The sequence below is a fragment of the Scleropages formosus genome, chromosome 1 (assembly GCF_900964775.1).
Source record: "Scleropages formosus chromosome 1, fSclFor1.1, whole genome shotgun sequence".
NCBI classification, from domain to species: domain Eukaryota; kingdom Metazoa; phylum Chordata; class Actinopteri; order Osteoglossiformes; family Osteoglossidae; genus Scleropages; species Scleropages formosus.
The window spans coordinates 18,735,526-18,756,365 of record NC_041806.1 but is presented as its reverse complement, the minus strand read 5'-3'; the positions used below and the strand labels follow the sequence as shown (position 1 = coordinate 18,756,365).

Sequence of the window (20,840 nt, the reverse complement as noted above, 5' to 3'; positions counted from 1 at the left end):
ACAGTGGGCCGAATTTGATTCATGGCACCTCGGTTTGACTTGTTTTGGTCATTATACTTGTATAACAACACAGACAATAAGTAGCAGAGTGGATAAGCACGTCATCGTCACTGTAAGTTAAGGCTATACCCACTGTGCTTATAGGACTTATACCGATTCAATACTTCTCATAGTTATTGTAAGTTCAGGCTATACCCACTGTACTGTAGTATTGTATACTGATTCAATGCTGTTTATAGTCACCCTGTTATTAAGGCTATACCCACTGTACTCCTGTAATGCTGCGTATTGAAAAAATATTCTTCTTTTGTTAGGCTATTTGTTTGACACTCCTGAGCAACACTTACTAAGACATTTACAATTTTATGCAATGACATGTTTGCAGTTTATTTATGTTGCTTCCTGCTGCCTGATGCTACTTGCCTTGTCAATACTTGCCAGTTTAGAGCTAGCTGCTGAACAGTGGCAGTGTGCAAAATCATGTTGAAATCAGTGTTATTGAGTTTATAACGATATCTTGACTTAGTCATAATCATATCAGAAAACGGTTGTTCAGACACGAGGTGGGTTAACCATGGACATAAATCTTGCTGCAAAACCTTTCAGTCAGGGTTGTTTTGAACCAGTATTACAGTAACACGTTACATGCATATCTTTCTCAACAACATGAACAAAAACTGGTATATTGCTTACATTTGCACTTTCATTTCAGTGAGAAGGCAGTAAAAAACTTGACTTTGTTAGAAAGCTGATTAAGATGATGCGATAAATCTCCAGCTCTCTGTGGAAAGGCTAGCAGATCCTTACTGTTTATGTGGACACATCAGTTGTGTACTCGTTACCATACGCTTTCTTAATTATTTATCCGTCAGAAATGGTTTTGATGCCAACAATTGTTTGCCTGAACTGACAGGTAAAATACGGATCCTTTGGGAAAGGTATTGTCGGGCATTTGATGACACGGCTGTGTCCTAGATGGATGTACTTCCTGACTTCATGTAGGTACATTAATTTTTGCATCTGTTTATTTTAGTCACTAGGATGTTATTAGCGCAAATTAACATAGCACATAATGACAGTTTTTAGTTGAGACCAAAAAACCTACCCAGTCATCATCAATCATTATGACACTCCTGTTTTAGAAGGTTTATGAAAGTTCTGGCTTTTTCTCTTTGAATGTGCTGTGTTGTTTTCTGCTGCAAAATTTATAAAACTGCATCATGTGCACAGTTTTTGTGTGTATATAAAATATATACTGTAATGGTACCAGAACAACAAACAATTCTCAGCAGATCTGTTACTACTGTAAGTAACTGTAAGGTGAATTTTGTTCTTAACTGTTCTACTTAAGGACATAAAGATTTAGTAGAAAAAAAGAGTGGCCTCTTTAGGGCATACTTCCTCCTATGTGATAATATATTTGTAAAATTGCACCAGGTGCTGTGGCCTTAGTTTTATAGGCAGAGAAAATCCCCAACAGAATGTAACCAGGTTAACAAAGCTGTCTGAAGTGAGAAAAGGATGTGATTCAGGGAATGCACAGTAAAATCTGTCGTGTGTGTGAAGGGCCTGGAGACATGGCGTCACACCGGGAACCCTAATGCTGCTGTGCGTTATGCATCTGCAGTACCTTTAATTTTCTCAATCTCAGGCCTTTGGTGTTAAAGATACACAGGAATTTAACCCAGGTGCATTACCTGTGTGTGTGTGTGTGTGTACGCTTGTGTTAATAGGTGGAAAACCTGCGTCTCCAGTTGGTGAGGACAGAGAAGGAGCGGGCAGACATGCAGCAGCAGATCTCCCATCTCCTGTCACAGCAGAGGAGCCACTCTGATCAGCTCAACTGGCCAAGAGGCCTGGGCTCTGGTGCGTACACCTCTCGTTACCTCATCGCACGGACACACACACACACTCAGTCACATCTTTAGCAACCACATAGCACATTGATTACAGAATGCAGAGATATTAATGGGCAAACATGAGCCATCCTTGATGTGCATTCAGAGAGGAGGGATTGACTTGTCTGACTGAGTGTGGTGTTCATCTGCCAGTGGAGCGGGGGGCGCAGACCTTGCAGGTGCAGCGGGGACCCCCAGGCGAAGTGGAGGAGCTACGAAGGGCTGTGGAGTGCAAGGAGAGGGAGAGGGCTCAGCTGAGTGCCCGTGTGGAGGTGGGTTTGCCTTTGAAGAGTATTTTGTACAGTACATAATGTGTCCAGATGCTTGTAAAGCTGTGCACAGGTTTCACGGAAAGAGCTACCTCTGTGTTGTCGGCTCTTATTGCGTCTAGTAACATTTGAGTGTTATGCGCCAGTCTACTGTTGTGCTGTAACACACGCTGGTTGACACTAGCTACCACCGGCAAGAAGCACACTACTTCTTTCAGAGTTCCAGGTGGTGCTGTGCTTTACTGAAGATGGAAAAACCCATAAGCCATCTCTCCAGGGCGGAGCCACGCCAGCACAACAGTGAAACCAAGTCTTAGTGATGCCTATCTACCCTATCGAACAAACAGACAGACAAACCAATAAAATACACCAATGTAACCTGTCTCCCGACTAAAGAAAAACAAGAGAAACCTACCTATATATTAAGCATAATACATGTTTAAGGATTTTTACAGACTATTTACAAAACAGGATCTGAGGGAGCGGAAGATTTCAGGCAAAAATATACACTTCACTGCACAGCACATTGACAGCAAGAACCAGCAAGAACCCCACAAGCCTCTCTGGTACAGTGAGCCTCCTTTTGTCACGTGACTCTGTCAGGGCTTATCGGCCTCCTTCCATTTCATCTGGCCAAAAACAGTCGGCTCTCACTCTCCTTAGCTCCCCCTGTGGATGAAGAGACTCGCACACGTACACAAAATACCATAGTAAAGGCTGTAATATGAGTGATGTTCCTTTGTCACTAGTATGAAAGCAAGAAAATAACTCATAGGTGCCTTGTGTTTCTGTTGCTCCTGAGAATATACTTTCTACAGCCTTGCGAAATTATACAAAATAGGATGTTTGAAGTCTTCCAACGAGTACAGTAGTCCTGTTTTTAATAGACGTGTTGCAGGAAACTTAATATTGCCAGTTCTGCCTATGGCAGGATAGACTCTCAGAGGCCCTCTGTGAATCTGACAGCTGTCCGTATGGTTCGGGGATCTGGTCATCATGGCAACAAGTAGGGGCTTGGTTCCTCTAGATTGCTTTTCTAGCCTGCTCTGCAATTTATGTGGTTCTCCCAGCTTACCCAACTGCTCATGTGCTTAAACTAATCATTACACTGATTGACTAAATGAGTCTTCACTCTCACTACTGAGCTTGTCTGTACTTCTGAGAGATACGGAAAATGTCTACTTGCTGCAGTCTGCCAGATACTTGGGCTGAGACACCTTGCTCATAGCTCTGCCAAGATATTGCTTCCGTGCCTTCATAAACTCTTCATGCCAAAGGAGCTTGTCTTTTTTTTCCCCTCTGTTTTTCATAGTCTTTTCACAGTTCGGTGAGATTGACTTCAATCACACTGCTTCCCTGTGTTTTGTGATACAAGTAATCCTGTGTCTTTGTACGGATGCAGTCCATGCTTGAAGGGCTGTATAACAATCATATTTGCATAAAAAATACTGAAAAATCAATGGCGGAAGCTCCAGGCTACAGAAATGTTCGTTTCTCTTTATGTGTTGGGGTGGCTGAGATATTGAACGATTACATAAATACGTATTTGTTTACACAGGAGGCAAGGCGGCACACATACTATAGTTGCTGTCTCACAGTGCCTGCAGTTCAAGAGAACTGGAGAGCGATGTCCATTCACTCTGTCTGGACTCTGCATGTTCTCCCTCTGTTTACGATACTCTCCTCCCACAGTCCGACACATTTGACACCACCACAGTGGCAGCTGGCGTGAATTTCCCCACGGGGTTTACAAAAGTATCATCATTATCATCAGGATTTATTTATACACACAGTTGTATATGTATACTAGTTATATATGCCGCTGCCCCTCTAATGCAGACAAACGGACTGCATTTCCAGAACCGCATGTCTGCATCTCTATCTCTCCATTTCAGAATGAAAAGCACATTTGTTTTCTGAGTTGTAAGTCATTTTGGAGGTAAGGGTTTGCTAAATAAATACATGTAAATGAATAAACCTTTTTATTTAATGCCCATTTTTATTTAACACGTTTGAGTTTGAGGATTTCTGGAGCAGACCGTTACTGTACATTGCATTCAGGACATATTCAGACCCCCCTTGCTTTTTTCCACATTTATGTTGCAGCCTTATATTACAATTATTCAAATTCATTGTTCCCGTATATATCTCATGTTGACGAAGCAAAAAGACGACTTTAGGATTTTTTACAAATTTATTAAAAAACTGAAATATCATATTGGCATAACTACTTAGACCCTTAGATGAAGCGCCTTTAGCAGTGACTGCAGCCTCAGTTTTTTTGGGTGTGATGCAACAGGCTTTGCAGCCTTGGATTTAGAGGCTTTCTGCCATTATTCTCTGCAGAACCTGTCAAGGTCTGTCTGGTTTAATGGGGACCGTCGGTGGACAGTTATTTTTAGCTCTCTCCAGAGATGTGTGATTGGGTTAAAGTCTGGGCTCTGTCCTGCCCACTCATGGGTGTTTGCCGAGTTCTCCTTTAGAGACGTCTTTCTTATGTTGTCTTTGCTTTGTGACAGTGTGAGAGTGCTCTGGACCAGGTTTTCATTAATTCCAATTAAGAAAAACCTTGTACTTTGCTCCATTCCACTTTCCTTTTACCCTGACTAGTCTCCCAGTCCCTGCCACTGAAAAACAACCCTACAGCATTAATCTACCACCACCATGCTTCACCATTGACATGGTATTACATTTATTCATTTAGTAGATGCTTTTTTCCAAAGTGACGTACATCTTGTAGAAAATACATTTTGTGCATTACATTAGGAGAAAGACATAACTGCAGATGTGACTGAGTACAGTTTATTTCCCCCATATGCACCAATGTTCATCACACAAGTAGCTACATAAAACTCAGAGGTCGTTCCACCATAACGGAGCCAGGACGGAGAACCTCCGTGCTTTACCTTTTATGTGTGAGACCACCAAGCAGGCAGATGTGGAAGAGGGTAGTGGTCTGATTGGGGTGTAGCGGTTGATCAGTTATAGATAGCTGGAAGCAGTTCTTTTTGATGCATTTGTAGGCTATAACCAGAGTCTTAAATTTGATCTGAGCAGCTATAGGAAGACAATGCAAAGAAACAAGTAGAGGAGATGCATGCGAACACTTTGGCAAGTCAAACACAACTCTGGCATCAGCATTCTGTATCAGCTGTACAGGTTTGATGGCAGTAGTGGGAAGGCCACACAGGAGAGAGTTGCGATAGTCCAGATGGGATGTCACCATGGCCTGGACAAGTAGTTGGGCGGAGTCTGGTGTGAGGTTAGGACAGATCCTGTGGACGTATCTACAGGTCCAGGTTGTGGCTTCCATGTGCTGTGAGAAAGATAGGCTTGAGTCGAACATCACTCCCAGACTCTTAGCCGAGGATGTAGGCAAAATGAGTGATCAAGAAATCGTGACAAGAAGACAGGCCAGCTGGGGGATGTAGGATCTCTGTTTTGGAAAGGTTGAGTTGGAGGTTGTGATCAGACATCTATGCAGGGATGTCCAACAGGCCGGCAGCAATGCGCATGGAAATGTCTGATGCTCTAGGTGGAAAGGAAAGGAAGAGTTGGATGTCATCAGCGTAGCAGTGGTATTTGAATCTATGGGATGCAATGATGAGGCTGAGGGAGGAGCTATAGATTGAGAAGAGCAGAGGGCCCAGTACCGTTCCCTGCGGGACACATGTTGAGAGAGGCAGAGAAGAAGAACGGGGGCACCACCAGACCACTCGACAGGATCTGTCAGATAGATGGGACTTGAACCATCTTAGTGCAGTTCCTTTGATGTCAAGCTGACTAAAAGAGGAGAGTAGAATTTGATGGATGACGGTGTCGAATGCTACAAAGAGGTCGAGGAGGATGAGGACCGAGAAGAGGGATGCAGCTCTAGCCGACTGCAGAGCTTCAAATGCTGCCGGGAGTGCCGTTTCCATGGAGTGACCAACTTTGAATCCAGACTGATATCCATTGAGATGGTAGTTCTAGGTGAGGAATTCAGATGGTTGATCACTGGCCTCCTGTTCTAGACTTTTAGACAGGAAGGAGAGGAGGGAGACTGGCCTGTAGTTTTGGACTGAGTTAGGATTCAAAGAGGGTTTCTTTACCAAAGATGAAATAAGAGCAGTTTTGAAGGCAGATGGGAAGCAGCCCGAGGACAGCAAGGAGTTTATTATCTTGGAGATGGAGAGTTGCAGGGAGATGGTCTGTAGGAGTGACGATGGGATTGAATCAAGCAAGCAGGTGGTGGTTGTGTGTGATGTCAGGAGGTCGGAGACATCAGATTCTGACAGCGGCTTGAATTTGGAGAGCATGACTTTGCAAGGAGGTCTAACGTGAACAGGGCAGGGTGATGCTGAGAACTTGTCTGTGATTGCATTGACTTTGTCTCTGAAAAACAAAGCAAAGTCATCAGCAGTGAGAGGAGGAGCAGACAAAGAGTCTGTGTGGGGTTTTTTTTTTTTTTTTTAGTTGCAGACTGTATTTTATTGTGGAAAGAACCCTTGTTTTAGCTGAGGAGATGGCAGAGTGAAAAGTAGCTAATGTAGACATCCAGGTCTGTGCGCCTCCACCTCTGCCAGAGGGATGGGGGTGTGGGAGAAAGTAGTTAGTGGAGAGGGCTGTGGGTATGGCTGTGTTGTCTGGGGTGATCCAGGTTTCAGTTAGGGCCAGGAGGTCCAGTGAGAGATGAGGCATAGGCTGGTATGAAGTCAGCCTTCCTTACAGCAGATTGGCAGTTCCAAAGTCCCATGGAGAAATTGAAGCAGGATGGAGGGTTTGACAGACAAGGATAAACCAGGTTACTGTAGCAGTGGGAGCATCTAAGTCTCTGGCAGTGGTGTCGCACAATTCGGTTGCTGTGGACAACTTTGATGTTCGACACGTTTGACAATGATCCCTTGTGGAACACGATGGTGATGGCAGAATTCACGTAGTGGTGGAGGCCTTCCTCGGTGGACTCCCGTACGTAGTCGTCTTTGTCTTTGCACCCTGAGTCTTCGCATTAAGAGGCTGTGGCTACTACTGCAGGTCAGCAGCTGCTATTTAAACCAGGCTAATTCACATCAGCTGAGAGTCCTAATTGAAATTACTCAGAGAATGGTAACCAAAATAAACAGACGCTATTAAATTGATCAGCTGAGTCAAGCCCACTTTACACTATGGGGCACAGAATTTTTACCTTTGCATGTGCCCTAACAAACTGTAAATACAAACGACAACTACACAAACACACAATTGATTGGTTCTATCTATCCACACAACTACAGGAGAAGAATGCAGGTTGGGATAAAGTGGTAGCAACAAAAAAAACTTACCCAAAACATGATGAACTGCAGCAACAGACTAACAACACAAAATATAATGTACAAAACCTCCTTTTGTGCAGGTGATGAGTGATACATGATTTCCTCAGGACATGACGGTTAGAATTGAAGCCGGACAGTTCAACCTTGGTTTCTTGCAGTCTGAGTCCTTTAGGTGCCTTTTTGCAAACTTCAAATGGGTTTTCATGTGGCTTTTACTGAGGAGGCTTCCATCTGGTCACTCTGCCATAAAGCCCAGATTGGTGAGGTGTTGGCAGTGATGGTTCTCTTTTTGGAAGTTTCTCCACACAGGATCTCTAGAGCTCAGCAAATCACCATCAGATTCTTGGTCATCTCTCTTACCAATGCCATTCTCCCCTGATTGGTCAGTTTAATCAGGCAGCCAGCTTCAGGAAGAGTTGTGGTTATTCCAAACTTCTTCTATTTAAGAAGTGTGGAGGCTGCTGTGCTCTTAGGAACCTGCAGTGCAGCAGAAATTTTTGTAGCCTTCGCCAGATCTGTACCTCGACACAATCTTGTCTCTAAGGTCTGCAGGCAATTCCTTTGCCAGCTTGGCTTTTGGTCTGATACATGTGTCAACTACGGGACCTTATGTAGACAGGTGTGTGCCTTTCCAGATCATCTCCAGTCAGTTGAATTTTCCACAGCTGGATTCCAAACAAGGTGCAGAAACATCTCAAAGAATGGGGATGCACCTCAGGTAAATTTAAAGTGTCATAGCAAAGGGTCTGAATGCTTATGTCAATGTGATATTTCAGTTTTTTTTTTTTTTTTTTTAATTTAATACTTTTGCAAAAAAAAAATTCTAAAATCTTGTTTTCTCCTTGTCAGTATGAAGTATTGAGTGTGGATTGATAAGGGGGGAAATGAATTTAAATGATTTTAGCATAAGGCTGCATATGAAATGAAAAAAAAAAAGTGAAGGGGTCTGGATGCTTTCTGAATCCACCTGTAAGCTGGAAACTGTATAAATGTTTAGTTTTTGTTTTGTTTTTTGTCTATTTTTACATAATAACATACTGAGTCAACATTAGAAGTAGTAGTGTACAGCCATTGGGATAGGTTTGGGCACACAATGTCAAAAAGAAAGCAGATTAATGTAAACATATGGGTCACGGTCCTTGCCAAACCAGGAGTACAGCAGAAGTTCAGTCTGTGTTGGCTCCATTGATCATTCAGAATAATCGAGGATGATGCGAGAGTAGTAGTGTTTTTTCTCTTTCAAATACATGCAACATAGCTGAAGAATTGTTGCTTTTTTTGTCTGACAACCTGTGTAGAGATCATCAGTACATACCCACCACTAAGAAAACCTAGTTATGGTGCTGGTAAACAGTGAATGAACCTGCACTGATGGTGTTGATCAGGCTCTGAGACAGTGCTGGTAATTTCTATAGGCGCGAGGGCCCTCTTTTGTTTGCCACAGAAGTGTACGGAGTAGCTGGACATTGAAAGTATTGGCTGTTATTGCCAATGTAGCTGGTGATTCTATGGGCAGTTGGGTGGAGCTAGTCTTTCGCTACCTGGTTATTCTGTACATATCTATATGTAGTGTGTGCCTTCAATGTGAAACCATTTAGAATCAGAATCAGAACGAGCTTTATTGCCAAGTATGTTCACGCATACGGGGGATTTGTCTTGGTGACAGAAACTTCCACAGCACAGACAGAATGACAGTGACAAGACACAGATGAGAAGATAGAATATGTGAATAAAGGATAAAAAAAATAATATAAAGTACACAATGTACAAAAAATAGTCACTAGACATTATATGTATGTACAGGTATGTTCTATACAAATGCAAGGAATGTAAGACATATGATGTGATAAATATTTATAATTATAAATATAAATAGCATTGTGTATTGCACTGGTTTACTCTCTAGGGGGGATTTAGCTGATCATGAGGTAGATGGCCTGAGGAAAGAAACTTTTCTTGTTGCCTGGCTGTCCTGGTGCTCTGTAGCACCGGCCAGATGGCAAAAGATCGAAGAGGAAGTGGCCTGGATGTGAGGGGTCTAGAATGATTTTGCCAGCCCTTTTACTGACTGGACGAGTACAGTTCTTGGAGAGCTGGGGGGGATGTGCCGATGATTTTTCCAGCAGTCCGAACTATCTGCTGTAATCTTCTGATGTCTGATTTCGTAGCTGAGCCGAACCAGACAGTTATAGAAGTGCAGAAGACAGACTCGATGACTGCAGAGTAGAATTGCATCAGTAGCTCCTGTGGCAGGTTGAACTTCCTCAGCTGGCGAAGGAAGTACAACCTCTGCTGGTCCTTCTTCATAATGGAGTCTATGTGGAGCTCCCACTTCAGGTCCTGTGAGATGGTGGTGCCCAGGAACCTGAATGACTCCACTGTTGCCACAGTGCTGTTCATGATGGTGAGTGGGGATAATGCTGAGGTGTTTCTCCTAAAGTCCACAGTCATCTCCACTGTCAGCCAGAATTGTTGGTTCGTTATGCATTTGTTTGCTTACTTGCAAATCTCCTCTTATAATATGTTATTTCTGTTATTTCACATCTTTTCACACCTAACCTCTGTGTGATGGGTAAAGCTGAGGAGCTTCTGAAAGTCTGTCCTCCGCTAGAGTAATAAGTGTTCATTTGAATGGTTTCCCACATGTCTTGAGAGTCTTGAATAACTCAGGTGAAGGTATCATCCTGCTACGTCATGCTGGTCTGGATGCACTCACCCCTCCCTTCCCCACAGGTGCTGTCATCTGAGCTGGAACGACATGAGCAGCAGCAGCTGCAAATGCTGGCTCAGCTGAAGGAGCTGCAGACGCGGTTCGAGGAGGAGAGAACGCAAGCAGGCCAAAACCTGGCGCAGGCGGAACGGAGTCGAGAAGAGGGCGATCAGAGGAGGGAGAAGCTCCGGGCCCGTGCCCAGGAGGCCTTGCGTCAGTGGAAGAGCCGGTGCAAAGCTTTGGAGCGGGACCTGGAGGAGAAGGACAGGGAGCTCCAGCGGAGTGCTGATGATGCGCAGCAGGTCAGTCACGATGGGGTGGGCGTTCCTCTCGACTCTGGCACAGCCTTCCCATACACTTGTGGCCTAACGCTTTGCAGTTGCAGAGATCATGTTTCATAGGTGAAGGAAAACTTATTCCAGTTATCCATAAAGTGTCTGTGTGCCTTCCTGTTGAAGCAAAATGGTTTTTGGTAGAAACAGTTCAGTGGTACTGAGGACTGTCCCTGCAGGTGCAGCTGCAATAACCCAACTGGAGCGTGTTTTCCTCCTCTCAGCTGTACCTGGCAATTATTGCATGAAGCACATTTGTAGTATAGTACAGGGGGTCGCTGCACACCACGAAACCCTCTTTCCTCAGAGGACTGCATCTTTTACTGGTCTAGCTGAAGACACTGAGGCTGCTTTGGTGGCGCTCCTTAAGCGAGACAGTGCTGTTTCCTGCTTGCACTGGGTCTTCTGTTCATACAGAACACCACAGCTGCTTGTGGCCCTCTCATATTCTCCGGGGGGGTGGCTGCCGAGGAGGAGCCCGATTTCCCCCCCCAAAAAAAAAAAAAAACACCTGGTATGTCTGTGGTCCACTGAGTCCAGATGAGCAGGAGCACATTTAGAGGGCAAAGATAAGGCTATATTTTATTCTCTTATTTTAGTTTCTTTTCTTCCTGTTTCACTGGTCTTTTAAAATTGTCTGCAATAATTCAGCAGATTTGTTTCCAATAATTTACTGATTAAAAATGGATTTTTGTTGGCTTCTTACTCAGTGAAGTAGAGCTTTTAAGTTTAAATGTCTTTCTTTACGCTAGTCTGGTTTAAAACTGAATATCTCCAAATGCTACCATTTACTCAAAAGCAAGATCTTAATTAAGAAAACACCTGCAGGTTGGTGAACAGTTTTGGAAGTAAATGTTTTAAGATGATGTGTATAAATCATTGTGTGCAAAGAATTAGAAGGCAATATTACAAAGCTTCAGCAAACACTATTCGGCATTTAGTTCTACTTTTGACTGTACCTGTAGTTCCTGTTTATATTATGGGTGGAATAGCGAGTAACGCTACTGTCTCACAGCGCCTGGGTGGTGCAAGAGGACGTGCATTTGATACCTGCTCAGTCTGTGTGGAGTTAACATGTTATCCTCGTATCTACGTGGGTTTCTTCTGGGTGCTCTGGTTTCCTCCCACAGTCCGAAGACATGCTTTTCAGGCTCACCCATAGTGTGTGAGTGACAGAGTGTGTGTGTTCCACTAATGTATGGATGAGTGACCCATTGTAAATAGTGTCTCTAGCGGTGTAAGTCACCTTGGTGAAAAGGGTGCATGGGCTGATAACACTACAGAGAGTTCACTGGAATTCGCTTTGTAGAAAAACATTGCTAAATAAATGTCAATGTATTATCTTTTTATGAGCTTGAAGCGACATTCTTTCATGCTTGAGATCTAAAATCATGAAAAAATGCTCTTTTTTTCCCCCCAGAAACATGTTAGAGAGACCTACACATACAAGAAGTTTAACACAAGTTTAACAGCTTCTTGTAACAAAGGAGGCATCCAGAAAGCAAAAAATTTAGTTATATTACTGATATGAATATGATATGAATCATTTTATTTATTTAAATATTTTACGCTCTAATGTTGAAGGGTGGATTAGGTGGTGTGATTAAATGTATTATGTCTGAAGTGAATCAAAAATAGACTTCCTGTGCATAATGAGCATAATTCATTCCTGAAGATCTGCTTCTAAAGCAAGTACTTGAACAAACTTGTAATTACCATTAATTTAGATGAGAAATAATGTCTTCCTCAGCTGCAAAAGTTTTCGCCAAACATGTACAATTCCCGCCTTACATTTTAAACTCAGAGGAAGTGTGATTCAAATTCCAATCCAGAAAATCAGGACTGCACTGATTTAAATCCTGGTTTAAGACCTTTAAATTCTGGCTTAGGACCAAAATTGCTTAAACATTTCCATTACATTTAACACATTTGGGAGCTCTTGTTTTCTACCCTTTCGTACTTCCCCTCTCATTATTTATCTTACCATTGTTTTCTCTTTTGTTTTCTGGCAGCACAGTGGCATAGCAGGTAGTGCTGGTGCCTCACAGCTTCTAGCTCAGTCTGTGATGTTTCCAGGTTCTGCTGCTTTTCACCCACTGCCAAAACATCTTTGGGACAAAGAGCTGTCTTTCATCTTTACTTGTCATGCACTGGCACCCCTGCCTGGCTCCCTATGTTTTCAAGACCCCTTCAACCCTGTGTTGCACTAGCAATTATAAATAATAGTTTTATTTTTATTTTGTTCTTATGATTTTTTTTAAATCTTAATATTTCTTCTAAACTGCTGTAGTTATAGCCCATATATTTTTAAGCATTTAGCTGTGAGAAGACAGCTAGTAGCATAGTGGTTAAAGCTACTGCCTTTGGATGCAAAGGTTGCAAGTTCAATTCCCCCCTCCAGCTGTAGTACCCTTGAGTAATATAGTTATCCTAAATTGCTCTGAAAATTATCCAGCTGTATAAGTAGTTAAATAATTGTAAGTACCTTAACATTGTAAGTTGTTCTGGAGAAAAGTGAAATAAGTAATTATATAATAATACAAACCCCATTTCCAAGAAACTTGGGATATTTTCTAAAATGCAATAAAAACATAAATCTGCAGTTTGTAAATTCTCTTGAACCTTTATTTAACTGACAAAAGTACAAAGAAATGACTTTTAATGTTTTGGCTGACCAACTTGACTGTATTTTGTAAATATAAGCAAATTTTGAATTTGATGCCTTCAACACACTCCAAAAAAGTTGGGACAGAGGCAAAATAAGAGTGAAAGTTTATAGAATATTCACGTTACACCATTTTGGAAGACTCCACAATAAGCAGGTGAATTGGTAACTGGTGAGGGTATCGCGATTGGGTCTAAAAGGAGCATCCACCAAAGACACATTCTTTGCATACAAGGATGGGTCATGGCTCACCACTTTGTGCTAAACTTCGTGAGAGAATTGTCAGTCAGTTCAAAAAGAACATTTCTCAATGCACGATTGCAAAAAATTTAGGTCCTTCACCATCTACAGTACATAATATTCATGGAATCCAGAGAAATCTCAGTGTGTAAAGGGCAAAGGCGGAAACCACTAATGAATGTGCGTGACCTTCGAGCCCTTAGATGGCATTGCATAAGAAACCGTCATGCTACTGTGATAAATATAGCCACATGGGCTCAGGAGTACTTCAGCAAACCATTGTCACTTGACACAGTCTGCTGCTGCATTCAGAAATGCAACCTGAAACTCTATTATGGAAGGAGGAAGGCATACATCAGTTCTATGCAGAAACGCTGCCGATATCTCTGGGCCTGAGCTCATCTCAGATGGACTGAAAGGTCATGGTCGTCATGTGCTGTGGTCAGATGAGTCCACGTTTCAGCTTGTTCACGGGAAAAATGGATGTTGAGTTCTCTGTGCCAAAGACGAAAAGAACCATCCAGACTGTTAGCAGTAAAAGGTGCAAAAGCCAGCATCTGTGATGGTATGGGGGTCCATCAGTGCCCACGGCATGGGTGACTTGCATATGTGTGAAGGTATCGTTTACACGGAGGCGTATATTGGGATTTTAGAGAGACACATGCTGCCATCAAGGCAACATCTTTTCCGGGAAGTCAATGGTTATTTCAGCAAGACATACCAGGCCTCATTGCGGATGTGATACAACAGGGTGGCTTCGTGGACACAGAGTGCATGTGCTTGACTGGCCTGCCAGTAGTCCAGATCTGTCTCCTATTGAAAATATATGGCGCATCGCAAAGAAGAGAATCAGACAATGACAACTATGGACTGTTGAGCAGCTGAAGTCTTGTATCGGGCAAGAATGGGCAAAAATTCCACTTGCAAAATTACAACAATTAGTATCCACAGTTCCCATATGATTAAAAAGTGTATTTAAAAAGAAAGGTGATGTAACAAAGTGATAAACATGTCTTTGTTCCAAATATTTTTGAATGTGTTGAAGGCATCAGATTCTGAATTTGTTTATCTATATAAAATACAATTAAGTTGGTCAGTGAAAACATTGAAAATCTTTTCTTTGTACTTTTGTCAGTTAAATTAAGGTTCAAAAGAATTAACGAATCACATTCTTTTTTTAATTGCATTTTAGAAAATATCCCAGCTTTTCTGGAAATGGGGTTTATATAAATAATGTAATTATTAAAGTACTATCTAAGGAGACAAGTGTAAGTGTAATCACTCTAAATGCCCATAATACCCTCTCTGCTGAGCTGTTTGTAAAGTACTGATTACAGTAAAGGAATAGTAAATGAAATCAGTCATTTTTTATTTATGTAACATTTTAATGTTATATAAATTCATAACCATTTTAATCAGGTTATAAACAAAAGAAAACAACACATCAATAAAGGATAAGAACTAGAAAATACGATAACAGCCCTATTATCTGTGCAGTGGGAGCCATCACGCTGGTCTGACTGGCTTTCCACAGGGATATGCTGGACCTCTCCTCCACAGTAGTTATGGAGAGGCAAGGTGAGGATGTCTCCATTGGCAACAGAGTGAGAACAGTTGCTGAACCTTAGTACAGGACCCGATGAGGAAGTGGAGGCGAAGCACAGGAACCCCCCTCCACCAGAGGACCCTAGGGCTAAAGATGGAGAGATAGCAGAAAGTTTGTCCCGGGGGAAATAACTGCGAGATAAGTTTGTAGGCATAGGAACATAAAAGTCATCAGTGCAATTTCATGCCCTCGATATTATGGTGACAATGGAACCTGGGCTTGTCACACCTGCCTTTCCACTGTCAGTCTCATTTTCCTGAAGCAAGGTTCTAAGAATGTCTTCTAGTGTAAAAGGTACAGGGAAGAGAGGATGTGGACATACAGGCTTATAAGCACAAATCCAACGCTTAGTAATGTTAGTATAATAAACATTTTCTAAGGATAAAGCTAAATACAAGTTAATATAAAACTTCTCATCTCTAAATAAGAATTTTTTTAGAGGATAAGCATAAGTAGGTGTTATATTCGAATGACTGGAGGGAGTGTGTGCGCCATTAGTAAGTGGGCCTGCACACCCTGGATCAGGGGCTGTGACCCTTAAGATGATGGTCATTAGGACCAGAGGCAGAAGCGCTATGATGACATATTCCCAGGTACACCATTGGTCAGGGCCATGTGCTCTTTTGCAATGGCTTCAGTACATCCACGTTGGGTGATCCCGACACTTCATGGCAGTTTTTGTGGCGACAGCCACCTGCTAAGGGTCTTCCCGTTGTGCTTGCTGAGCATTCTTCCTCCTAAGCACCTTCAAGTAGACAAAGTCACCTTGTGCAAAGGAGTGGCAGGATTCAGCTGTTCCTTAGCCTGTGCTTCTTGGACCTGCAAATGATTTGCCCTCAGGGCTCTAATGAGTCCAGTGCAGCAGGTGAACTCAAATCCAGCTTGTTTGTGTCCATTTCCTAAGCACTTATGAGTGCTTAGGTACATTCATTGGTCTTCCCATTACAATCTCATGTGGAGACAGTCGCATAGACATGACAGCAAGGGGCAAAGCCTCTGGTCGTTTCATTCCTGTCTCTGCACATATCTTCTGCAGCTTTTTTTCCCCCAGCGCCCCATTGTGACTCTCTACAACCTTGGCTGACTGTGGGTGGCAGGGGCAATAGGCTTAATCTGTAGGGCTTTACATTCCCTTCTTTTTGGCCCACAGGGGATGTGCGCTGAAGATAACCAACCTCCTGCAGCAGGGCATCTGTATAACGTCCATACGAGGAACACTGTGAAAGTGCTCCTCATATCTCATTATCAGTGAGATATACCTCAAAACTTGGGCATCTTAACATCTAAGATTGCTCTGATCTGGTATTTCCTGACTACACTAAACCATTTGTTCTTTTATGCCCTGAGGTTCATGGATGCTCAGAAGTATGGCCCTTCACATAAGATATCACAGAAGATATGTACAGACACCTTCACATCCCGAAACTACAAACAAAATCTCTCAACAAAACTTTTCTACATGGGTAGGCTTCCACCCACTTTGTAAACATGTCTACAATAACTAACACACAAGCAAATTTACTTACAGCCAGCATTTCAATAAAGTCTGTCTGCAGGTGTGTAAATGGACATGCAAGTACAGGCTGTTCTGCTGGTGCAGTCTTCTCAGCGTGACCTACACTCTGTTACAGGAAAATGTAGTGCATCTTACATGGTTCTTCAGCAGTTTTAGATATGCCCGGGGCACACTGTTCTTTCAGAATACTTCCTTAAATCCCCTTTGGCCATGTGGGACACTTCATGTGCCATACAGGCACAGCAAGGGACTAAGGAGGTGGGTGCAACAACGTGGCCGTTGTGCAGGCGGTAGATAAAGAAACCTGCAGCAACATAGTTATCTCTCTCTGCAGTGTCAGCAGCTACTTTTAAGGTTTGCCCGTCATTTAAAGAAGGCACCTGTGAGTCATCGCCACGGTGCTATTGTGGAATCCAGATCGAAGACGTAGGACTGGCTGCACCCTTAGCAGCCCAGGCTGGCCCAGAATTTCTGTAGGAGACATCAGTCATATTAGTATAAGCTAAGCTTCATATTTTTGGAGAGTAGGAGAACAGCAGAAAGAAGATTTTGAGTAAGCACATGATACTTAGTAGGGGTGCCTGATGAGATCAGGAACTCATTTTGTTTCTACAAGGTTCTAAAATCATTAACACCACCAAAAGTGTACCTGGAGTCAGTGTAAATTGTAGCAGAACAGTTCTCCGCAAGACAGCAAGCTCTAATAAGGGCAAATAGCTTGGCCTGCTGAGCAGATGTGGTGTAGATGTAGGTAAACACTCACTGTCCAGAACAGCATGCTCAGTGCAGATGGCATATCTTGCATGCAGAGACTGGGGGGACTGGACGGAAGAACTATAAGCATACAGAATAAGATCAGGATTAGCCAGAGAAACAGCAACAAGATCAATGCGAGGTTTAAGACTATAAGAAACTGCAAGTTCACAATCATTTGGATCCCCGTCATCAGGACACAGCAGAAGAGTAGCAGAATTCAAAGGGGAACATTGTTTAATGGACACAGTGGGACTGATAGGAGAGTCAGCTCGTAAGTAGATGTGCAAGAAGCAGACAGATGTTTTGTAACACATCACAGCAAGAGGGTTTTAGCTGCTTAGGGAACCTTAAGAATGAGTGGGGAACCCAGCACCGGAGGGGCGGACTCATGAACAGCATACCCTGCTGCAGTAACTCCTATTAGACAAGGAGGTAAGGCAGCATATGACCACTAGGTCAACGCTGGAGCTGTAGCAGACCACAGGGTTATGTGAAGGGCCATGCTTCTGAGCATCCATGAACCTCATGGCATAAAAGAACAAATGGTTTAGTGTAGTCAGGAAATATCAGAGCAACCTTAGATGTTAAGATGCCTCAGTCTTGAGGTATATTTTACTGATAATGATATATGAGGAGCACTGCAAGAGACGTTATACAAATAAGCAACCTTCTGCAGCAGGGCATCTTCAGCGCACATCCCCTGTGGGCCAAAAAGAAGGGAGCTGAGGCAGACAGTGCCCTTAAAACTCAGCCAACTTCCGACCAGGCCGACACAGGCAGGATCCTCATGCTGAACAAAATAAGCAGCGCAGTGAAGGTCAGAAAGCTGTGCAGGCTCCACTCACGTAGGGCCGGAACAACGGAGATGACTCGGTTTGCCATCCAAAAGGGAAGAAAGCATATTCTTGGCCAGTGCATCTATAAGAATACACCGTCAGGGTACACATTATGGTACAATTTCATTTGCAGAACAAGTCTCTGTGAAAGAAATGAACAGATGTACCCTCACTAAGTAAGAATGCATGTTTGTCACTCGCTAGACCCATTTGTGTAGGCAAATGAGATGAACGTGGCGTGGGTGTAGGAATTCCTTATATACAGTACCAAGGGTGTTAGCAAATTTACTTGAATCAGGTGCAAAGAATGAGGCAGCAGTTTCTCACATTTAAAAAAAAATAAAAAAATAAAAAATTCTACAGAGTCGTTAGGAAGTAAAAATCTGATGATGTCTCCTCAGGCCTTGCTAAAGTCCCGTTGGGATATTTGACCCTCGATTGGGAAAAATAGCCTTTCACCAGACTCTCCTGGTGCATTCCCTCCAGTCCTCGTCCGGGTATTGTGATCCTGTTTGTGATGCCAAAATTAACAGTGGAAGAACAGCAGGAACTTTCGAAACTAATAAAGCAAAATGTTTTGTAACAGGCGAGCAAGGACAAGGAGAGCCTACAGGCACAGTTGCGAGTCCTTGGCCAACAGGCAGAGGGGCTACGGAGAGAGCTTGAGGAGGCCCTAGGCAGGCTGGCCCAGCGTGAGGAGGAGCTTCGGCGACGTGACGAGGAGCTTGGTGAGAGCCAGGCCCGCCGCAAGACCCTGGAGCAGGAGGTACGGGAAGTGTCCCGTGCCCTGCAGGTGGAATCGGAGCGCCGGCGCCTTCTAGAGACCCAGCTACGGGAGGAGAACCGGAACTTGGAGGCTCGGGCAGATGCCTTGGTCCATTGCCATGAAGAAGATCAGGTCGCGTTGCTGGAACTCCAAGGCACTGTGAAAGAGCTGAGTACAGCACGGGCAGGCCTGGCCACACGTCTAGCAGAGGAGGAGCGAGCAGGGCGTCAGCGGTTAGAGGAGGCACAGCGTGAGTGTATATCCCTGGGCCAGCAGCTGCAGTTGGCGAGGGAGCTACATGAGAAGGAGCTGAGCAGCATGCGAGCAGGACTGCAGGAAAGCAAGGCCAGGCATGAGGAAAATACGCAGCTTTATCAGCAGGAGAAGGAGGAGCTGGAAGCTCAGCTTGAAGACCTGAAGGTGAGGCCCTGACATTTCATCTTCCTGGGTCACCTATCATCTGTATTAACTTAGTTGTTTCAGCGACCTCCCTTGAGTTATGGATGCTTGTGAGCCCACACAGAACAGTAGTGTCTGCAACAAAAACACAAAAACGATAGATACGGTCATATCTGAAGTATTATGGGCTTTAGTATCCTATACAAAGCACTCCTTGTGCAAGCAACTCTGTGTCAGTGAAGCTTTCCTCTGGCTAAGATTCAGCTTTAAACAGGTAAGACCTTAGTCCTTTCTGGAAGAGTGTGGCAGATTCTGCAGCCCTGGGCTTGAAGTTGTGCTAATTGCCTCATGGCCCAAAAAGACGAGATTGTGATTTCATGACGTTTTGGCAGAAACCAGTTGGAAAGCTACTCTTAGTGACTTAGGCAGGTTCTGGGGTGTCTTTCTTGAGCCTTGGTCACCCTGGCAGCTGTCTAAGGCAATATCGTGGCGCTGATATTGATGTCAGCCTCAGCATGCAGCTTTCAGGTAGCTGAAACAAGTTACTATGAGTAACCCCCCCCCCCAACCAAAAACTGTGCTGTTTTTTTTTTTTTTTAAATAATAAATTCTTATGCAAAGATGGTTAACAACTGTGCACTTCCCAGGCTTTGAACAGCTAACGGAATTCCTAGGGAACAGCCTGATTAGGTCCAGGTGCCAAATGGTGCCAGGTTTCTCCAGGAAAGATGTATTCCTTGTTCAGACTACCACTGAGATGTTTTCTCTTTTGGAAACACTCGAGCACACACAGTGCTTTAGTGAGATACATTTAGTTTTCACTTACTGTGGCTTTAATAGTGATGCTCCTAGAGGTCTTGGCTCACACATATATTTGAATATCCTGCAGACATCAGGCTACACTTCACTAGAAGAGCATTGTTTCTCTGTTTCACTGTGTGTGTGTGTGTGTGTGCGCGTGTGTGTGTGTGCGCGTGTGTGCGTTTTTTTTATTATTATTATTTTGCTTCCCACTCTCCATGCTTCTGTTCCCTCACTCACTCCCAGACAGAAGCAGCAGCGGACAGGGAACTGGCATGTGCCCACCAGCGGCAGTTGGAAAGGATGAAGGCAGAATGTGAAAGGCTGGCAGAGGAGCAGGCGCGCTCTGAGGAGAGCCACGCGCACCTCCGTCGGAAGTACCAATTACTGAAACAGGAAGTGGAGGAGAAAGTAAGCGGGTCTATCTTGCTTTAAGGTAGCATTACTTTATGAGTGCATTGTGTTGTAGCATGTTTTTACCCTAGTCCTGCTTTTGTGAAAACAGTGCCCTCTGGTGCACCTTGGCGTAATACATGCTGAAATACTGTCTGCTGTGGAGAAAGGAACCCTTTGGTGTTGCTGCGTAATCCAAGTAATCCATCAGATATCTATGACATGCCATCAGTTGCTGCATTGTGGCAGCCACTAACATGATGGCTTTTAATGATCTTCCTTGCTGTTTTCACAGCCCATGAATCAAGCTGTTAGCAAGGTGGTTTTCCTGCTTTTGTAAAAGACGAGGGCTGCTCCGTTAA

At 43.6% G+C, this 20,840-nt stretch overlaps 1 protein-coding gene across 2 annotated transcripts in view; it reads left to right on the top strand.

Moving 5' to 3' along the window:
• cep128 (centrosomal protein 128) overlaps positions 1 to 20,840 on the top strand; it is a 75,463-nt gene that overhangs the window by 14,581 nt on the left and 40,042 nt on the right. For both annotated transcript variants that reach the window (XM_018732284.1, XM_018732285.1), the window contains exons 11-15: positions 1,734 to 1,866; positions 2,052 to 2,170; positions 10,192 to 10,470; positions 18,706 to 19,305; positions 20,332 to 20,496. In XM_018732284.1, the coding sequence (XP_018587800.1) occupies positions 1,734 to 1,866; positions 2,052 to 2,170; positions 10,192 to 10,470; positions 18,706 to 19,305; positions 20,332 to 20,496 (1,296 nt within the window). The remainder of the gene's footprint in view (positions 1 to 1,733; positions 1,867 to 2,051; positions 2,171 to 10,191; positions 10,471 to 18,705; positions 19,306 to 20,331; positions 20,497 to 20,840) is intronic.